At 35.7% G+C, this 21,329-nt stretch overlaps 1 protein-coding gene across 3 annotated transcripts in view; it reads left to right on the top strand.

Annotated features, from left to right (window-relative positions):
- The window catches only part of FANCI (FA complementation group I), a 69,799-nt gene that overhangs the window by 21,140 nt on the left and 27,330 nt on the right, over positions 1 to 21,329 (top strand). For all 3 annotated transcript variants that reach the window (XM_069466625.1, XM_069466624.1, XM_069466626.1), the window contains 6 exons: positions 4,283 to 4,463; positions 5,846 to 5,933; positions 12,405 to 12,535; positions 12,975 to 13,045; positions 14,758 to 14,872; positions 15,965 to 16,087. In XM_069466625.1, coding sequence (XP_069322726.1) covers positions 4,283 to 4,463; positions 5,846 to 5,933; positions 12,405 to 12,535; positions 12,975 to 13,045; positions 14,758 to 14,872; positions 15,965 to 16,087 — 709 coding nt within the window. The remainder of the gene's footprint in view (positions 1 to 4,282; positions 4,464 to 5,845; positions 5,934 to 12,404; positions 12,536 to 12,974; positions 13,046 to 14,757; positions 14,873 to 15,964; positions 16,088 to 21,329) is intronic.

Below are 21,329 nucleotides of genomic sequence, written 5' to 3'. Positions count from 1 at the left end.
TCAAGCAAGCTTTTTCCATATGGAAAGATCCTTGAATCTCAGGACCTGATTTCTTAGACATCTTGATAGCAAGAATACAAAACTGAAGTAGATACTTCTGTTTTTTCCATAATATTACAATCCTTTATTGGCCTGAGTCTTTTATAGTTTTTCTTTCTTTCTTTTTTTTTAATTAAGGAGATAGGGTCTCATTATATAGCCCAGGCTGGAGTGCAGTGGCTGTTCACAAGTGTGGTCATATCATGTAGCCTTGAACTCGTTGGCCTCAAGTGATCCTCCCACCTCAGCCTCCTGAGTAGCTGGGACTACAGGTGTGCATTACTGTGCCTTTTTTTTTTCTTTTCCTTTCTTTTTCTTTTATCCAAGGAGTTTGGGAATGTAGGCCTTTTTTTTCTCCTTAAGAGATGGGATTGTCTTGCTACGTTGCCGAGGCTGGCCATGAACTCCAGGGCTCAAGTGATCCTCCTGTCTCAGCCTCTCAAGCAGCTGGGACTATGGGTGCATACTACTGCACCCAACTCTTGGCCTTTTTTAAAAATGAGTAAAAAACATTAAGAGTTTTACTTACTTTGTTGAAATTTGGGGCAGATGGTTGGTCTTTAATTATTGATTTAAAACCACATGGAAAACACTAGTAACTATCCTGATTTTTATTTTAATTTTAGGTTATACATTAGCTGTTGTAATAGTCTTTACTATGTTATACTTTCTTTATTTTTTGGATTAAATACATTTTAAAGCTATTTATAATTTAAGCCATAATTTAATGTTGGTCTCTCTGGGAATTCTGACTGAGGTTGAATTTACATGAGTTTGTCACATAAGAGCAAATTTGAAACTAGAACCATTGTTTCTGAGTGTTTTATCCATTGATAGAGAAGATAAAAGAGCTTTGAAGCCTATCTGGTTAATCTTCTTTTTCTAAGGCTTATAGTTGTGTCTTCAGTATTCTCCAAACTCAGTTTATTCAAGTTGGGCTAAAGAAACAAGTACTAGCTAACCAGGAAATTCCTCAAAAGCTGACTATCTTCTGGAAGTCTCAACCAATCATAGGACTTGGAGGCAGCTCCATCTGTAATTAGCCTGTGGTGGGCACTTGCCACCAGCTGGGACCAGACTTCAGCGGGAAGGGATTTGGATAGTATTGTTAGATCCACCAAAATATTAACTGGCTGGTTAGTCACACATGCTTGCCCCAGTCAGTTAATTAATCTTTAAATTATGCATCCTACGTTTATGTAATTGAATTTTTAGTCCCCACTTACCACATTTTGGTGATATTGTTATCTAGACTTAGGTTTGCCTGTTAGTGTCTCCTGTTAATTAGTAGAGGCATTTCTGCTGTAACACAATATATTCCTGAAAAACCTTTTGTTTGGAAAATTATACCCTAAAAATAATCGGACCCGAGGGGAAAAGAGACTTAAAATGTATTCGACTTTGTAACCAAAACATAAAAATATTTAATGCTTTTAACATAAAAGTCCTATGATAAATGTAGGACTTTATCTTGAACAACACATTGAAGTAAATTGGAAAAGGAGTTTGAGGCTGATTTATGGAAATTGGGACAAAATATACAGATATTGATAGCCACACAATAAACACATCAAAGATACTGATATGCTTGTGGCCTAAACCAAGAGGGAGAAAATAAGATAATGGGCATCCTGAATAGTATTGTATTTATAACTGTTTCTTCCATCCAAGATGATAATCTTAGTACATACTTTTAGTTCTCCTCTTCCTTCTTGCCATTGCCACCTTTATGTTAAAATTACTATTAACAACACTTATTTAGACTTCATAATAAACTTTACTACTTTTTTATTCACCTCTATTTTTTGAATCCCATGTTTTTCTCTTGGAAATATACCATAAATATATAATTTTTACATTCTTTCTGATGTGGTTTGCGGATAATAAACTTTGAGTCTTTTCATATCTGAAATTGTCTTTATTTTCTCTTCCACCTGAACAATAGTTTGTTCACATATAATAATTTGTTCTTTCTGTTTGTTCTGTTAACCTTTTCGCTCAGATTATAGTTCTCTCTGTTGAGTTTGGCACTTCTCTTCAAGGTGGTTTTTTTTTTTTTTTTCTTCTAGTTGATGATTACTGGTTATCTTGTTTTATTATTATTGGTTATCTTATTATAGTTTGAGAGTGTTGTATCTATTTAACACAGTCCCCCCAAGTGGTTTAGAGATACTGGTGAGATGTGCCAAGCATTAGTCTTCTAGCTGTAGGAACTTCCTAATCCTCCAACATGTTGCCATCCTCTCAAGAGTGCTACTCTGCCTCTCAGGTCCAGGTTCCCCTACTCACAGGTCCCAGCTAGTGGAAGGTCTCTTTATTGCTTACTTCTTGGCATAAGTTAGGGGTACAGTGGGGCATTGGAGAAGAAGGTAGAGAAGGATGCATGTACCAGACGGTTCATACTGTAGTATCCCAACCAATTACCACAAAAGTTGCCCCAGGGCTCCTTCTAGTGTATCTGCCCTTGGTATCTACCTTTGGAGCCACTCATACATTTTATACTGTGTGGTCTGTGGTGTCCTCTTTCATTCCTTTCACTTATTTATTTATTTATTTATTTTTTTTTTTGAGGCAGGGTCTTGCTCTCTCTCAGGGCTAGAGTGCAGTGGTATCATCATAGCTCACTGGAACCTCAAACTCCTGGGCTCAAGCAATCCTCCTGCCTCAGCCTCCCGAATAGCTGGGACTACAGGCACGTACCACCACACCCGGCTAATTTTTCTATTTTTTGTAGAGAGAGAGTCTCACTCTTGCTCAGGCTAGTCTCGAACTCCTGCCCTCAAAAAATCCTCCCACCTCAGCCTCCCAAAATGCTAGGATTACAGGCATGAGCCACCATGCCTGGCCTCCTTTCAGTTTTTAAGGTTTCTTCATGTTAATAATTTTTGATCAGTCAAAAATACTTCTTTTTCTGCACATTTTATAGATTGTATATATATTATTGTATACAGATGCTTCTTATGTTGGATGTACATCCCAACAAAGCCCATCATAAGTTGAAAATATCCTAAGTCAAAAATATGTTTCATATTAAATATACCTAATCTACAGAACATCATTGCTTAGCCTAACCTACCTTAAATGTGCTCAGAATACTTACATTAGCCTGCAGTTGGCCAAAATTTTCTGACAAAAAGCCTATTTTGTAATAAAGCTTTGAATATCTCATGTAATGTATTGAATACTATACTGAAAATGGAAAACTGGTTGTGTATGCACTTGAAGAATGTTTCCTACTGAATCACCATCATGAAGTCAGAAAATCATAAGTCAAACCATAGTAAGGGACCACCTGTATATACATACACATCATTTACTATATATATATATATATATATATATATATGTGTGTGTGTGTGTGTGTATATATATATTTATGCATCATATATATATATATATTTGGGGTATATATATATATATATATATATTTGGGGTGAGAAGAACGGAACACATGCTCAGTTTATCTTGATCCCAGCTTTCTAGAGTGAATATTGTTAACTCTGTCAAAGTATTATGAGAATTTATTCACAACTATCTTCTTCGTTCTACAGTGCCGCATTATAATTTATTGCCATTTAACAGGTAGATATAATGACATAAAGGTTATATGCATTACACATCCATTATAGTAGGTAACATTAAGTGTATAAAATCACCAGTGATTCTACTGTTTACAAAAGGTTATTTGTAGTTTTAATTCGTGCTGTTGAAACTAGATCAGTCATCCATTCATGCTGTAAATATTTACTGAGTGCCTTCTATATGCCTGCGTTGTGCTAGGATATTAGGTAAAAATATGACTACACTAGTCCCTCTGTCCTAGAGACTCTCAGTTTAGAGGGGGAGGCTACTTTGTAAGCATATGCGTAAGTGTTGTTAGTGTGGTGGGGGTAATAAAAGAAGCAGCAATTAACTTCTGATCATGAAATCTTTAATGGGGATCTCCAATGGTCATTGTGTTGAAATATTCCAGTTTCTTCTATATATTTTTTAATATTCTCTAGTTTCTGGGATTTCCCAGTATTCTATGTTAATAAAGATCACTTGCCTACTGTTCCCATTATTATACATTTAAGAATTCAGAATTATGTCAGATATGGATGCATGAAAAGAAAAAGGTTCATGTGCGGAGTGTGTTGGTTATCCAGGTCGAGTTTCGGAAATGTGTAACATGGCAATGAGTATAAAGGTGTGAGGTATCTTACTAAGTTTTTCTTTTCAACTAAGCTTTGTTTTCTTTCAGTGTTCATAGTTGGGATCATGTTACTCAGGGCCTCGTAGAACTTGGTTTCATTTTAATGGATTCATATGGGCCAAAGAAGATTCTTGATGGGAAAACTGTTGAAACCAGCTCAGGTCTTTCTAGAATGCCAAACCAGCATGCGTGTAAGCTGGGAGCTGATATTCTGTTGGAAACTTTTAAGGTGAGGCCATTCCCTAATTTTATTTAAATAATATAAATTGGGCTTGATATTTGCTTGAGAATTTGGGGGATCAAGGAAGTCTGAGTAAGCAGCAGTTTGATAGAGTATGTGTGATAGAGAATAGGATGGTATTGGAATATTACAGATCTAATTTGATGGAATACTTATTCTTTCTTTATGTAAGTTTTTTATTTATTCCACTTAGTCCTATTGTTTCTGACTGTTTGTTAGAAGTTTGCATATAAGATAGCTTTTCCATCGTTTTTACTTCTTCCTAAAGCAGTAAACCATTTCTGGTTTTTTTGTTTGTTTTAATGCTATTCTCTTATACAAAAAACAATTTTCGTCAAACTTGAAGAATCATGCTTATTGGCTCATTGTTTTTAAACAACCCAAAATGGGGAATTTACATTTTTTGACATCATAACCAAATTATGACTTATCATCTCAATCTTAATTTCTGAACAGCTTTTAAATATTCATTTTAAGTAAAAAAAAAAAAGTGAGAGCATATTTGAGGCTTAACAACTTTGCTAGTGATTCCTGTAACTTTTCTTCTTGACATTTAGTTATTTAGCTACATTTAAAAGTACCTGGTGAAAATGTTATTTGGAGGCTAATCTCAGTGTAAATGCAGTGTTCTGATCTAGAACCGTGAAGTAAATGTCATAGAAGAGTTCTTAAGAGTTATAAGTGTATTTGATGATACAAATGACCCTCCTTAATAGTAATGATTAAAAATATTCTCAGGATGTGTTTTTATTTTTAAATTCATATTTTTTAACACTAGAGAGGTTTTATTCGATTTTACATAGATGTTGGTTTATTAAGGCATCTTTATATGTTTCAGACCTCACTAACAGTTTGAGATCTGAAAGAATTTAGTCTGTACCTCAAAGTAATCAAGTTCAAGTAAGAATTTCAATGAAAATTCAGAATGGATTTTTTTTTTTTTTTAGGCAGCTGCTAAGCTTCTAGAAACTGAGAAGGTTATTGGAGACTTTTTAAGTTTCTAGAAATTTTCATGGGCTTTTAAATTTAAATTGTTTAAATAAAAGTTATATGTACTGTCAGAATATGGATGTTGGCATGTGATGAATACCTAAGTAGAATTATTCCTATTTGATGCTGGACCTTATATGTAGCAATACTTTCATGTGATCAGTACTTTCAGGCTAATAAACATAGTATTTACCCTGCTAATGAATCATCTGAGCACAGAACAAGGGGAAAACTGACATGATTCTGTCTTTCCAGATGATTTTTGTTCTGATTTGTCAAATTTTACCCATGTCCAAACTGTTCTTCATCCTGCCTAACATGTACTGATATATTTATAAGCTGTACACCCAGGAATATTTTATTGGTTCTGTTCTTTTTAGATCCATGAGATGATCAGACAAGAAATTCTGGAGCGAGTCCTCAACAGGGTTGTTACCAGGGCATCTTCTCCCATCAGCCATTTCCTAGGTATTGGATTTTGAAAGGATAAATAAAGTTCATAGGAATATTTTAATTTAAATGTCATAATGAACGATTTGGTCCTGGAAAAAAATTTTTTAATGATACAGTAGAGTTTAATGCAGTATCTTTGATTATGATGTCGATAAAACATAAATCCACTTATGTTGTCTATTGTAAAGAAGGCGGTAGCTGTCAATAAGGAAGGGAGCGTTTAACTATTGAGTGAAACATCCATTTTGCATCAACATTCTGTCTTTTAAAAGTACTTCTCAAATGAGTGCTGTCCTGCTGCCACTCATTGATCTCTTCCTAGACTCTTAACCCCTGACATTCTGACTTTATTATTACTTTTCTCTTTGGTAACCTCTGAATTCACTGTTTTTAATACATATCTTCTAATATCTAAATCTACTGGCCTTTTCTTAGTCATCAATATTCTTAATTTATTTTTGTCATTAATAACACTTCACAACTCCCCTAAAACTTTCTGATAGGTTCTCTGATAACTAACAGTTTGCTGCTTATCCTGCTTGTGACCAGTTTTTATCTTTAGTGGTTTCTTCTCTTTCTTCTACCCTTAAATGTCAGCGTTCTGCAATATTCAGTACTTAACACCTTATTCCACTATTTTTCTTTCTTTACAGCTTTACTGAGGTATAATCGAAGTCCAGTAACCTCCACATATTTAAAGTCTAACAATTTGATGATTTTTGACATATGTATATACCTGTGAAACCATCACCACAGTCCATATGAACATACCTATCACCCACAGATATTTCCTGGTGCCTCTTTATAATCTGTCCTTCCATCCCTCTTTTCCTCTCCACCTCCCATCTCCAGTCTGGTCTGCTCTCTGTCACTATAAATTAAATGCCTTTTAAAAAAATTTTATATAAATGGAATCATCACGTGTGTTTTCTTTTTTTTGTCTGACTTCTTTCACACAGCATAATTCTTTTGAGATTTATCCATGATTCTTACATGTATCAATAGTTGGGTTCTTGTTGGTATTCCATGATATGGATGTAACTACAATTTGTTTATCCATTTACCTGTGGATTAGTTTTTAGGTTGTTTCTGGTTTCTGGCTATTGCAAATAAAGCTATTAACATTCAGGTATAAGTCTGTGTAGACAAATGCTTTTATTTCTCTTGGGAAAACACCTAGTAGTAGAATGGGCGCATCATATAGTAAATGTATGTTTAGTAGTTGAAGAAACTGCTAAGTATTTTCCAAATAGGTTGTGTTATTTTACATTCCTACCAGCAGTGTTTCCAATTGTGTCATATTATCACCAACACTTGGTATGGTCAGTCTTTTTAATTTTAGGCATTCTAATAGGTATGTAATAGTATCTAATTATGGTTTTCATCTGCATTTCCCCAGTGCCTAGTGGTGTTGAACATTTTCTTATATGCTTATTTGCCATCTGTATATATCATCTTTGGTCAAATGTCTCTTCAAATCTTGCCCATTTAAAAAAAATTGAGTTGCCTTCTTAGAGTTCTAAGAGTTTGGTTTTTGGGTTTTCTTTTTTTTAAGCAACATGAGCCGAAGTTTTATTTGTTCATTTCTTGCATTTGAAGTACTCTTTGATGACATCCTTGGCCTGAGATTCTTTGCCATAGTCCTTAACTACTACACAACTGCAATCAACCATTTTATCGGGTTTCCCCTCTGTCAGTTTTACAAAGGCCTATCCATTCCTCTAGTTTCTTGTCATCAACCTTAATTAGGTTGATTTGGTGTTCAGCACAAAGGGCCTCCACTAACTTGACATACGTAGGCTCATCACAGTTGGATGCAAGCACACAAAGATGGGCTTGGCACTTGTCTAAGGCTTTGGCAGCTTCAGGAATTCCACGTGCAAGGCCATCATGGATGGTGTTCTTCAGCACCTCCTGTAAAGCGGTATTAACATCCATTACACCTCCAGCAGCAGTGCCTTCCTCGGCCATGGCGATGGGTTACCGGTGAAGCCAAATCTTGAACACACCTGAGCCGCTGCCTCCTCAGAACTTTGCTATGGCAGGGAAAGAATAAGAGTTGTTTATATAGTCTAAATACAAGTCCTTTGTCACATATATGTTTGGCAAATAATTTCACCCAGTCAATGGTGTGACTTTTAATTTTTGTAATAATGTCATTTGAAGACCTAACGTGTTTAATTTGATGAAGTCTCATTTTTTTAATTTATTTTTATACTTCCCGTTTTATGTTTCATGTATACAAAAAAATCTTTGCCAAACCTAAGGTCACTAAGATTTTCTCCTGTATTTTCTACTAGAAGCTATGTAGTTTTAACTTTCCTACTTAGAACTGTGATCTACTTTTGTTATAGTTTTGTATATGGTGTGAGTTAAAAATTAGGGTTTTGTTTGTTTTGTGGGCATGTGGCTATCCAATTGTTCCAGCACAATTTATTGAAAAAAGTTATTCGTTTATTGAGTTACCATGGCATCTTTGCTGAAATCAACTAATCATATATGTGTGGGTCTATTTTAGGAATCTCTTCTGTTCCAGTGATCTATGTGTTTTAATGTCTTTATGATTATAACTTTGTAGTAAGTCTCAAAATCAAATATTGTTACATCCTTCAACTTTCTTTTTCAAATTGTTTTGGCTATTCTAATTCCTTTACATTTCCAAATAAATTTTAGAATTAGCTTTTTTATTTTTTAAAAAAACCTGTTTAAGTTTTGACTGAGGTTGCTTTGAACATATGGATCATTTGGGGGAAAAATTGATATATTAACAATATTGAGTCTTCTAACACATAGTATTAATATATCTCTCCATGATTGAGGTCATCTTTAATTTTTTTAGACTAAAAAAACCCAGAAAATCAGTAAGGCTATAGAAGACTTGAATAATTTGACCTAATTGACATTTTAGAGACATCCCCAAACAGCAGCAGAATATTCTTTTCAACTGCACACAGAATATTTACCAAAATGAACCATATTCTGAGAATAAAACAAGTCTCCATAAATTTAAGAAAATTCACATCACAATTGTAGATTTGTCTGTTTCTTCAGTTCTATCAGTTTTTGCTTCATGTGTTTTAAAACTCTGTCATTAGGAGCATAAACATTTAGGATTGTTATATGCTCTCAATTAATTGACTTTTTAATCATTATGTATATACTTGGCTCTGCAGTCTACTTTGATATTAGTATTATCTCTTCAGCTTTTGATTAGTGTTAGTACAGTACACAGCTTTTGTGCTGTTTTCATACGTTTTACTTCTATATCTGTTATAACCCCACAATATATTATTATTTTTGCTTTAACAGTCAACTATCTTCTGCAGTTTTAGTTTTAACTTGTTTATATCTTAACATAGGTTTTGTTTCGTTTTTTAAAAATGAGAAAAACATCTTTTATCTTTTTTTTTTTTTTTTTTTTTTTTGAGACAGAGTGTCGCTTTATTGCCCTGGCTAGAGTGAGTGCCGTGGCGTCAGCCTGGCTCACAGCAACCTCAGACTCCTGGGCTCAAGCAATCCTACTGCCTCAGCCTCCCCAGTAGCTGGGACTACAGGCATGCGCCACCATGCCCGGCTAATTTTTTTTTTTTTTTCTATATATATTTTAGTTGGCCAGATAATTTCTTTCTATTTTTAGTAGAGACGGGGTCTCGCTCTTGCTCAGGCTGGTCACGAACTCCTGACCTTGAGCGATCCACCCGCCTCGGCCTCCCAGAGTGCTAGGATTACAGGCGTGAGCCACCACGCCCGGCCCTTCTATCTTTTTTTACCCACATGTTTATCATTCCTGGTGCTTTTCAGTTCTTTGTATAGATCTGATTCCTGTCTTAGTATCTCATTTGCTTTCTGCCTTCAGGCTAATTTTTACATTTTTTTTTGGTAGAGACAGAGTCTTGCTATGTTGGTATGTTGCCCAGGCTGCTCTTGAGCTCTTGGCCTCAAGCAAGCCTCCTGCCTCTGCCTCCGAAAGTACAGGTGTGAGCCATCGTGCCTAGCCCCCTTGTGATTTTTGATTGTATGCCAGACCTTAAGAATTTTACATGTTATTTCAGACAGTATGAATTTTACATTGTTGTTTGGTAGAATTTTTTTACCTTCAAGTATTCTTAAGCTCTAATTTTCTTGGAAAACATTTAATCCTTTTGATGATTTTTTTTTTTATATTGTGTTAGGCGGGTAAGACCATATATTCTTAATCTGGGGCTAATTTGGTTCCACTACGGAAGCAATGCATTTCTAAGTACTCAACCCTGTGTGTTGTGAGGTATCTCTGCTGTGGCTGTTGTGAATATGAACTATTTCCTGGCCTTTATGGCTTCTGATTATGGATCTGCCTGCTCTTCTGACTCTTTCCTCTACCTCTGGTGGTTTCCTCATACACATACACTGCCCAACGCTCAGCTGAAAAACATGGGGAGCTCTGTGCAGATCTCTAGGGTTCTTTTTCCATGCAATTCATTCTTTCTAGCACTGTGCCTTGTGAATTCTAGCTGTCTGAGCTTTCCTGAATTCTGAATTCTGTCTCTTTAACTCAAGAAGACCACTGGACTCTGTGTAAGTTTCCCCTCCTTGTACTGCCCCCTAGAAACTTCTCCAGGCAGTCAGCTGGGGCAATTGTCATTTATTTCCCTTCTTTCTGGGATCATTGTCCTATACTACTTGCTATCTAGTGTCTGAAAAATCATTGTTTCATATAATTTGGCTTTTTAAAAAAATAGTCATTTAAAATGCAAGGGTAAGTCTGATCAAAGTTACTCTATCGTGGTGAGAAGCAGAACTATGTTCCCTTTTTTATACATAGTCTTACTTGTAGGTGTCAGACATGTTTTCATGTTGTGAGTTATTTTTGTGGGCACGGCTCCCAAATCTCTGTGTCAAGACTGCCCTCTTTCCTGAGTTCAGTATTTTCATTTCTTTCCTTTTATCTGAAATATAATATACATCCTTTCAAACAAAATTTCCTTTCTATTGCCCTTATTTCTATTATTTGAAGCATAGGTCTCCAAGTCCCAGAGGCGGGAATTCCTTTTTATCTTCTCAAACATACGTGGTACCTAAGTTCTCATTCTTTCCCTTATACTGTTATTTTTTTTCCATTTTATACCGTCCCCCCAACTCCACATTCATTGCCTAGCTCACACTCTTACAACCATGAGTTTATTTTTTAATTTTTAATTTTTTTTTTATACTAGATAATCAGTACCAAAAAAGTCTATTTTTAAAAGACCGGGTCTTGCTCTGTTGCTCCACTGGAGTGCAGTGGCCTGATCATAGCTCACTGTAATGTCAAACTCCTGGGCTCAAGCAATCCTCCCACCTCTGTCTCCCCAAGTGCTGGGATTACAGTTTTGAGTCACCGCACCTGGCACAACTTTGAATTTAGACTACTGCCACAACTTCCTAACTGGTTTCCCAGCTTTCTCTTCTCCCTGCTGTTCAACCTGCATATTGCCACCAGATTAGTACTCTTAAAATATTACTCTATTACTCCAAAATATCAGTATGTTCTTTAATAAATTATCAGTTCTTTAGGTCCTATATCAGCACTATAGGTCCTTGACAATTGGATTCCCAACCTACCTTTCCAACATTAATTAACTTCAGTTATTCACTTTTATTGAATGCTTTGCCCCAATTCCATTGATTTCCCCACCATTTTTTGAATTTGTTTTATGTCCTTGACAATTGGATTCCCAACCTACCTTTCCAACATTAATTAACTTCAGTTATTCACTTTTATTGAATGCTTTACCCCAATTCCATTGATTTCCCCACCATTTTTTGAATTTGTTTTATACTTACCTTTCTTGTAGTTTTACTCATACTGTTCCCTTTGCATGTAGTAGGCCTTTCTGGTTCTTTATGCATTTAAATATTACCCATCTTTCACAACCTAGTTTAAATTCCTTCTCATTGCTTTCCTAATGTACACTAACTCATAGTGATTTCTTCTTCCTTTGAACTCCTGTTTAAACTCTGCCTGTACCATTGGTAGGCAATAAACTATGTTTGAAATTACTAGATAATTTGGTATCACTCTATTATTTACCTCTTTATAAAAAAAATTTTTTTACACTTTCAACTAAATTATCAAAATTCTTGAAGAGAGACCATGTTTTATGCTTTATATTTCCTGATAGGACCATATTATGCTTGCACATAAAAATTCGTAAATATTTACTGATTTATTTTAGCTTAGAAATCTAAAGACATGTGCTACTTGTCTACACATGTGTAAGTGTAATAGGTTTCTTCCTTTCTTTTAGGCAGTTTATTTTTGTAGTCTTTTTCTGTGACAGAAAAAAGCTAAAAGTATCCTGGAGAAAAAGTATGTAAGAATCAGTAAAAAAAAATTTGTATTGCGATATGTTTATTTGAGAAAGGAAGCAAAAGACTTTTTACCATTTCTTTTCCCATATCTATTTTTCTTTTATTTCAAATACTTTTAGTTATATGAGACAACTGATTACAAATTTTGTTTTTCAGACCTGCTTTCAAATATCGTCATGTATGCACCCTTAGTTCTTCAGAGCTGCTCTTCTAAAGTCACAGAAACTTTTGACTTTTTGTCTTTTCTGCCCCTTCAGACCGTACAAGGGCTGCTTAAGGCAGTGCAGGTAAGTCTTCAGATTCCTAAGTAACTTGCCAAAACTGAGGTTTAACTGTCTGATGGAAGTCTGGTACATTTCTTTATAAATGTATATTTACGAAATCCTATTCTCCTTAAGTCTGAAACATAGAATTTGTATTAAAAGGGCTATAGCACTGAACTAGACTGTTTTCCAAGTTTACTTCCTCCTCTTAGCACTATTCTCTCTCCTTTGACTCATTTTCAAGTTAGTGAAGTAATTAAAAGTCTCTTAGAAATTTATTGAGTACAACAGATTTACAAAAGCATTCACAACCAGTTTTAATTTGGTATCTTAAAATATACTATTGTCCTTATTAAGTGTAATAAACACTGGAACAATAAGTGGTAACAGTATTGGGTAGAAATAAGCTAAGGCTAATAAGCAAACTTGTTCTGTTTTTACCTGCTGATTCTTTGTCTTTCAGCCCCTTCTCAAAGTCAGCATGTCAATGAGAGACTCCTTGATACTTGTCCTTCGCAAAGCTATGTTTGCCAGGTATGAAGTATTCCCTGAGGTCGTAGGAAGGGACACTTTCTAATGTTGGGAATAAAAATTACTTCTGCAGTCTCCCAATACCACCTGTTCACAGTGGTCACACAAATTCCTAACCTAACAGAACACTTTCATCAAATAAGGCATTATGCTAAGTGCTTTATGTGTTTTTTTTTTTTTTTTTTTTTTTGAGACAGAGTCTCACTCTGTTGCCAGGCTAGAGTGAGTGCCGTGGCGTCAGCCTAGCTCACAGCAACCTCAAACTCCTGGGCTCAAGCGATCCTCCTGTCTCAGCCTCCCGAGTAGCTGGGACTACAGGCATGCACCACCATGCCCGGCTAATTTTTTCTATATATATATTTTAGCTGTCCATATAATTTCTTTCTATTTTTAGTAGAGATGGAGTCTCGCTCTTGCTCAGGCTGGTCTCGAACTCCTGAGCTCAAACGATCCGCCCACCTCGGCCTCCCAGAGTGCTAGGATTACAGGCGTGAGCCACCGCGCCCGGCCTATGTGTTTGTTTGTTTGTTGCTCATTTAGTCTTCAGAGCAATACTGTGAAATGAGAATTATTACAATTCCCATTTTACAGATAAGGAAATTTAGGCTTAGTGAAAATAAGTGACTTTCCCAAGGCCAACTAGTATTATAGTTGGTGTTGGAGCTAGGATTCAAAGTCAGGTTTAACATCAGAGCTTATGATCTCAAGTGCTCTGCTATACTCCTTCTAGAATAACTTTCATGAAATGTTCTAGTGTCAAATACTCTGAGACCTGAGCTGGCAACAGTTCCAAGGTGGGGCGGGGAGCACCTTAGTTAAGAAGAATATACTTAAGAATCTCATTTTAGTGGATGTCAGAATTATGATCCAGTGGCTGGTAGACCAAATTAATTGTTGAGGGGACTGAGTTCTGTTGGGAGCTCAGCCAATGCCTCCCAACCTATCTTCCTTTGTTTCTTAGTATATAAGCTAGGGATGATAATGCCATCTCCTAAAAAATGTTATGAGACAGTAACATGTGAAAAGCATTTGGTATTAATACTTTGAAGATAAGATGCCCAATTAATATCACATTGGCCATATTGTAATATACTCATGGTATCCAGAGGAACAACTAAGCCACATGCTATTAATATCTTTGCTCTAGAATTGACAATTTTTTGTTACTTCTCACCCAAAGACATGGCTGATAGACTGAGATTTTATGTTGTAGCATCTGTAACATGAATTAATTATTGAGCCTCAGTGAAGAGATGAGTCTTTCATTTTTCTGAATGGAGGGTTTACACGGCACCAAGTACTACACTTCTCTATGAAGAAAGGAAACGTGAAAAGAAGCACTTCTTCAGACATAGCAAAAATCAGCAATTTTCTTTTCTATTCAGTACTTACAGTTAAATCACTAGCCCATTTTACAGCTTCTCAGCACTCTTATTCTCATTCCTCATAGACCTGAGAGCAAGATAGAAGAAAGTACAAAATGTCATGAGGTTAAGGAGATAATGAAAAAAGTCAGCTGAATTTCTGTACTGGCAATTACTTTGAACAGCTGATGCCTTATTTTAGTTATATAAATTCAGTTTGGTTTGCTCTATGTGCCATTGTTTACACATACTCCTTTTGTGTACGAAACTAACTGGATTTTTCTGATCCAGAAGCATATTCCTGTGAAATAGTACTGTGTTTGTTAACTTCTCTGTCTGTTCCTGAGCTAGCCAGCTTGATGCCCGAAAGTCTGCAGTTGCTGGTTTTTTGCTGCTTCTGAAGAACTTTAAAGTTTTAGGCAGCCTGTCATCCTCTCAGTGCAGTCAATCTATTGGTGTCAGTCAGGTAAGGATTGTTCACATTTACTTGTAGTATTTGCATTGATGCAGGAGTCAGTGATATGCAAGCTGTTTTCTTTTATTCCTATTATGTTCATAGGAATGATTCTGAAACTGAGAGTCTCATGATGATGATGATGATGTTGATGATATCTGCTTACACTTTGTGGTAGCCACTGTCCTCAGTGTGGCTATTGAACTGAACACTTGATTGAAATGTCGCTAGTCCAAATTGAGTTGTGCTGTATGTGTAAAATGCACAATGAATTTTGAAGATGCACTGTAAAATAAAAAAATGTAAAATATCTCACTAATAACTTTTTATATTGGTTACGTGTTGAGGTAATATTTCATATATGTTGGTGTCAACTGAAGAAAATGATGAGGTTCATAAATTTGGAAAGGAGAGCTCTGTTTCTCATAAAGAGTTGCAGCCTTCAGGGTGGCCATTCTGACAGCATGTACTTCCAGGAAAAGACTAGGGGAACAGGAATTTATGTTGAGCCGGAGTGGACAAATATACATATTTAACAAATTATAGAAGGAAGCATGAATATTTATAAAAGGAGAAACATGCGCATGCACAGTTGAGCTTCATGGCCCTTCATGGTCCTGTTACAAAAAATTAAGGAATAGGGAAAAGTTAATTTTGTTAAAATGCTTGAAAATTCTCTTCTTCCAAACCAGAATAAGAGTGACACTTACCACTGCATGGTAATGATTATATAGTATCTGCCTCAATCCTGGGTTTTAGCATGTGGGGAAAGCTAAGTTTAAATTTCTTTGACCCCAGCCTGAGCAACACAGTGAGATCCCATTTCTACAAAAAATTATCTGGGTGCAGTGGTGCAAGCCTGTAGTCCCAGCTACCTCGAAGGCTGAGACAGGAGGATTGCTTGAGCCCAGAAGTTTGAGGTTACAGTGAGCTATGATGTATGATGACACCACAGCACTCTAGCCTGGGCAACAAGGAGAACCTGTCAAATAAATAAATAAGATAGATAGATAAATTTGTTTCACCGAGAACATAGGCTCATTTTACTCCTTAATGGAAACTATTTTGGTAAGATAGACATGAACTGGGCTCTCTTCCTTTTAGGTTCACGTAGATATTCACAGTCGTTACAATTCTGTCGCCAATGAAACTTTTTGCCTTGAGATCATGGATAGTTTGAGGAGATGCTTAGGTCAGCAGGCTGATGTTCGACTCATGCTTTATGAGGTAAGTCACTAGAGTGGAAGGAATGTGGCAATCTCCCAACTAATAAGTCTTTTTATCTTAATAACTTTTTTCTGATTATAAAAATACAGTAGATATGCTCTTTTTGATATAGTTAGGACCAGTAGGTAGTGATAGTCAAAAAGTTGTTTAAGGTGAGGAATCATAAATAAAAGTTGATGTACCTTAAACATTTTATCTTAATTTGAAATATTTAAATGTACTAGTAACTTGCCAGTCTTTTCATTTAAGACCAAGTCCTTTTTTTGTTTGTTTTGTTTTGTTGTATGTTGGAACATCCTCTTATACAAACCATACTCTTAATTTATTGCCTATAATTTCAATTTTTTGTTTATCTAAAATGGTGTAAAAGCTTTAAGATACTTCAGGTACAGTCTTAGTGTAGAAATCTTTTAGATGAGTTCCGTTTTTTCCCTAACTTTTTATAAATGTCTTAATCCTAATTCATCAGAAATTGGTTTTAGAGACTGACTTGTATTAAGTCTTTCCAAGACACTCCACTTAGTTTTTATAAAAATTTGTTTTTCTTTTTGTACTTGGTTTTCAGCAGTTTATAGAATTTCTGATTATATCACATAATTATAATGACAGTACAGTTAGTGAAAAGATAGGAGAAATATACCTACTGACTTGTGATTAGCATATAACTTACCCAGTGGGAACAGAAGTGTTCTGCCATGGAGAATACACTACTGTTTTTGCATTTAGTATGCCATGTACTTCATCATACATGTTTCATAGAAGGAATGGAGAGCATTAGATAACCTAATAAACAAATTACGTGGAAATCATTTCAGACAGCAGCTATTATAAAACCTTCATTTGACATCTTCAAATAACATTTATTGAGCTACAGTAGTTGCCCGGCACTGGATCTTTCAGGCTTACTGTACATGGAGGATATAAATTTTTTTAAGAATGTTGCTAATCCCACTGCTCATCTATATATATTTATGCAAAATTGGAATCATAAGATTTATATAGCTTATATCTGTTAACATTATGTTACAATAATTTTCCCATTTTATTAAATATTCTTTGACAACATGATTTTTAATACCAAAGAAAATATTCATTTTGGATATATAGTAATTTAACAGTTTTCTTTATTTTGGAACATTTCTGCTATTTTTGGTTTTAAGTCTTTTAGCACACCCTGAGAAGGACTGAATTTTTTAATCATTAAAAAAAATCTTTGTTCAACACCGCTTTGTGATAAAATCTCTCATAAACTCAGCAGACTGGGATTAGAAGGGAACTTCTGCCTGTTAACAGGTGCCTGTGAAACCTACTGTAAATGGTAAAAGAATTAATGCTTTTCCCTTTGATGAGGAACGAGGATAATTGTTTGCAGCACTTCCATTCAACACTGTAGTGGAGATTCTATCCAATGCAATAAGGCAAGAAAAAGAAATAATGGCATACAGATTTAAAAGGAAGAAGTAAAGTTATCTTGATTTGCGTAGTATACACAACACCAAAGAATCTACGAAAAACTGAGTTTAGTAAAGTTATGGGATACAAGATCAATAATCATGAAGAATCAATTATGGTTCTATATACTAGCAATGAACAATGAAAAATTGAAGTAAAATAATATTTAAAATATAAAATGAAGTACTTAAGGATAAATCTAATTAATTATGTGTAAGATATGTACACTGAAAACCTCAAACTATTATTGAGAGAAGTTAATAAATAGATATACCATGTTCATAGATAAAAGTGGTCAATATCAGTAATATTTTAAGTCACAAATAGATCTATAGATTCAGTGAAATCCTAACCAAAACCCAGAAGTCTTCGTTTATAGGAAAGTTTATTAGAGACTTAGCACCCAAAATTTTTATTGGGGTTAGTCACATAGGCACCTTTTACCTGGCATATACCAAAATTCCAAACTCCTAGAAGAAAAATGATACAGGCATAGCTTGGAGATAGTGTAGTTTGGTTCCTGACCACTACAGTAAAGCAAATATCACAGTGAAGTGAGTCACACAAATTTTTTTGGTTTCCCAATGCATATAAAAGTTATGTTTATATTATACTGTAGTCTATTAAATGTTTACTAACATCTGAAAAATTTGTACATTAAATTTAAAAATGCTTTATTGGCTGCGTGTGGTGGTTCATGCCTGTAATCTTAGCACTTTGGGAGGCTAAGGCAGGAAGATCATTTGAGCCCAGGAGTTGAAGACCAGCCTGGGCAACATAGTCTAAAAAAATCAAATAAAAAAATAAAAATACTTTAATAATAATAAAAATTAAAAAATACTAAAAATACTAAAAAAATTGCTAATGACCATTCAGGCCTTCAGTGAGTTGTCATCTTTTTGCTGATGGAGAATCTTGCCTCAACATTTGATGGCTTCTGGCTGATCAGGGTGGTGGTTGCTGAAGGTTGGGGTGGCTGTGGCAGTTTCTTAAAATAAGACAACAATGAAGTTTACCACATCAGTTCACTCTTCCTTTCATGAAAGATTTCTCTGTAGCATGTGACACTGTTTCATACCATTTTACCCACAGGAGAACTTCTTCCAAAATTGGAATTAATCCTCTCCAACCCTTCTGTTGCTTTATCAATTAAGTTGATATTATTCTAAATCCTTTGTTTTCATTTCAACAATCTTCACAATATCTTCACCAGGAGTAGATTCCATCTTAAGCAATCACTTTATTTCCTCCTCCATAAGAAGCAACTCCTCATCCATTCAAGTTTCATTATGAGATTGCAACAATTCAGTCACATCTTCGGGCTCTACTTTTAATTCTTTTGCTAATTCCACTACATCTGGAGTTACTTCCTCCACTGATATCTTGAACCTTTCAAAATCATCCATAAGTGTCAGCATCAACTTCTTCCAGACTTCTATTAATGTTGATATTTCAACCTCTTCACATGAATCACGAATGTTTATAATAGTATCCAGAATGATGAATCTTTTCCAGAAGTATTTCAATTTACTTTGTCCAGATCCATCAGAGGAATCTCTATCTATGGCTGCTGTAGCTTTACAAAATGTATTTATTAAATAGTAAGACTTGAAAGTGAAAGTTACTTCTTGATCCATGGGCTGCAGAACAGATGTTGTGTTAGGCATTAAAACAACATTAATCTCCCTCAGAGCTTTTTGATGATGAGGTGCATTGTCAATGAGCAGTTGTATTTTGAAAGGATTTTATTTTTATTTATTTATTTATTTTTTTGAGCAGTAGGTCTCAACAGTGAGCTTAAAATATTCAGTGAACTGACTGGACAAGATGGCTCATGCCTGTAATCCTAGTACTTTGGGAAGCCGAGGCAGGAGGATTGCTTTAGGCCAGGGGTTCAAGACCAGCCTGGGCAACATACTGAAAGCTCATCTCTACAAAAAATTAAAAAAATTAGCCAGATGTGGCGGTGCACACCTGCAGTCCCAACTATTCAGAAGGCTGAGGCAAGAGGATTGCTTGAGCCTGGGAGTTTGAGGTTGCAGTGAACTATGATGATGCCACTACACTGTAGCCTGGGCAGCAGAGCAAGACCCTGTCTCAAAAAATAAAAATAAAAAATAAAAGAATGTTTTTTTCTAAACAATAGGTCTCAACAGTGGGCTTAAAATATTCAGTAAACCATGCTATAAACAGATAATGCTATCATCCAGGGTCTGTTGTTCCATTCATAGAGTATAGACAGAGTAGATTTAGCATAATTCTTTTTTTTTGAGACAGAGTCTCTCTCTGTTGCCCGGGCTATAGTGCCGTGGTGTCAAGCTCACAGCAACCTCAAACTCCTGGGCTTAAGCAGTCCTTCTGCCTCAGCCTCCCGAGTAGCTGGGACTACAGGCATGTGCCACCATGCCCAGCTAATTTTTTTCTGTATATATGTTTAGCTGTCCAGATAATTTCTTTCTATTTTTAGTAGAGACAGGGTCTTGCTCTTGCTCAGGCTGAGCATAATTCTTAAGGGCCCTAGGATTTTCCAAATGGCAAATGAGCATTGGCCTCAATTTAAGTCACCAGCTGTATTAGCCCCTAATGAGAGAGTCAGCTTGTCCTTTGAAGCTTTGAAGCCAAGCATTGACTTCTCCTCTAGCTATATGAAAGTTCCAGATAGCATTTTCTTCCAGTAGAAGGCTATTTTGTCTGCACTGAAAATCTGTTGGTTAGCTTAGCCACCTTCATCAATTATTTTAGCTAGATCTTCCAGATAACTTGCTGCAGCTTCTACATCAGCACTTCCTGCTTCTCCTTGCACTTTTATGTTACGGAGATGGCTTCTTTCCTTAAACCTTGTGAACCAACCTTTGCTAGCTTCGTACTTTTCTTCTGCAGCTTCCTCCCCTCTCTCAGCCTCATTGAATTGAATCAAAGAGAATTAGGGCCTTGCTCTGGATTAGGCTTTGGCTTATGGGAATTTTGTGGCTGGTTTGATCTTCTATCCAGACCAAACTTTCTCCATGTCCCCAGTAAGGCTGTTTTGCTTTCTTATCATTCATGTGTTCACTGGAGTAACACTTTAAACTTCCTTCAAAAACTTTTTCTTTGCATTCACAACTTGGCAGTTTGGTGCAAGAGTCCTACCTTTAGGTCTCTTTTGGCTTTCTACCTGCCTTCCTCACTAAGTTTAATCATTTCTAGCTTTTGATTTAAAGTGAGAGACATGCAACCCTTCCTTTCACTTGAACACTTAAGAGGCCATTGTCAGGTTATTAATTTGCCTAATTTTAATATTATTGTGTCTCAGAGAATAGGGAGGCCCAAGGAGAGTGGGGAAGATGGGAAGAGGGGCCAGGGATGACCCAGAACATACGCAGCATTTATCAGTTAAGTTTGTTGTATGATTGTGTGGCTCCTGGCTCTCAGAAACAATTACAATAGTAACATCAAAGATCACTGATTACAGATCACCACAACAAATGTAATAATAATAATGAAAAAGTTTGAAATATTATGAGAGTTATCAAAATGTGACACAGAGACGCGAAGTGAGCATATGCTGTTGGAAAAATGGTGCAGATAGACTTGCTTGATGCAGGGTTTCAACAAACCTTAAATTTGTGAAAGCTCAATATTTGTAAAATGCAGTAAAGTGCAATAAAATAAGGTTTGCCTGTATTTAGCATAAACCACATTGTATGGTTTAGGCATAGTGAGCCACTCTTGTCATTTAGGGAAAGCTTTGTGTTGGTGTAGGAAACTGTTCCCAGCCAAGTTTTCAGCCATCAGTTTGCAAGGGCCAGCC

The sequence above is a fragment of the Eulemur rufifrons genome, chromosome 3 (genome assembly GCF_041146395.1).
Source record: "Eulemur rufifrons isolate Redbay chromosome 3, OSU_ERuf_1, whole genome shotgun sequence".
Classification (NCBI taxonomy): Eukaryota; Metazoa; Chordata; class Mammalia; order Primates; family Lemuridae; genus Eulemur; species Eulemur rufifrons.
Note: the sequence above shows the minus strand (reverse complement) of the source record. Positions and strands in the feature narration are given on the sequence as shown.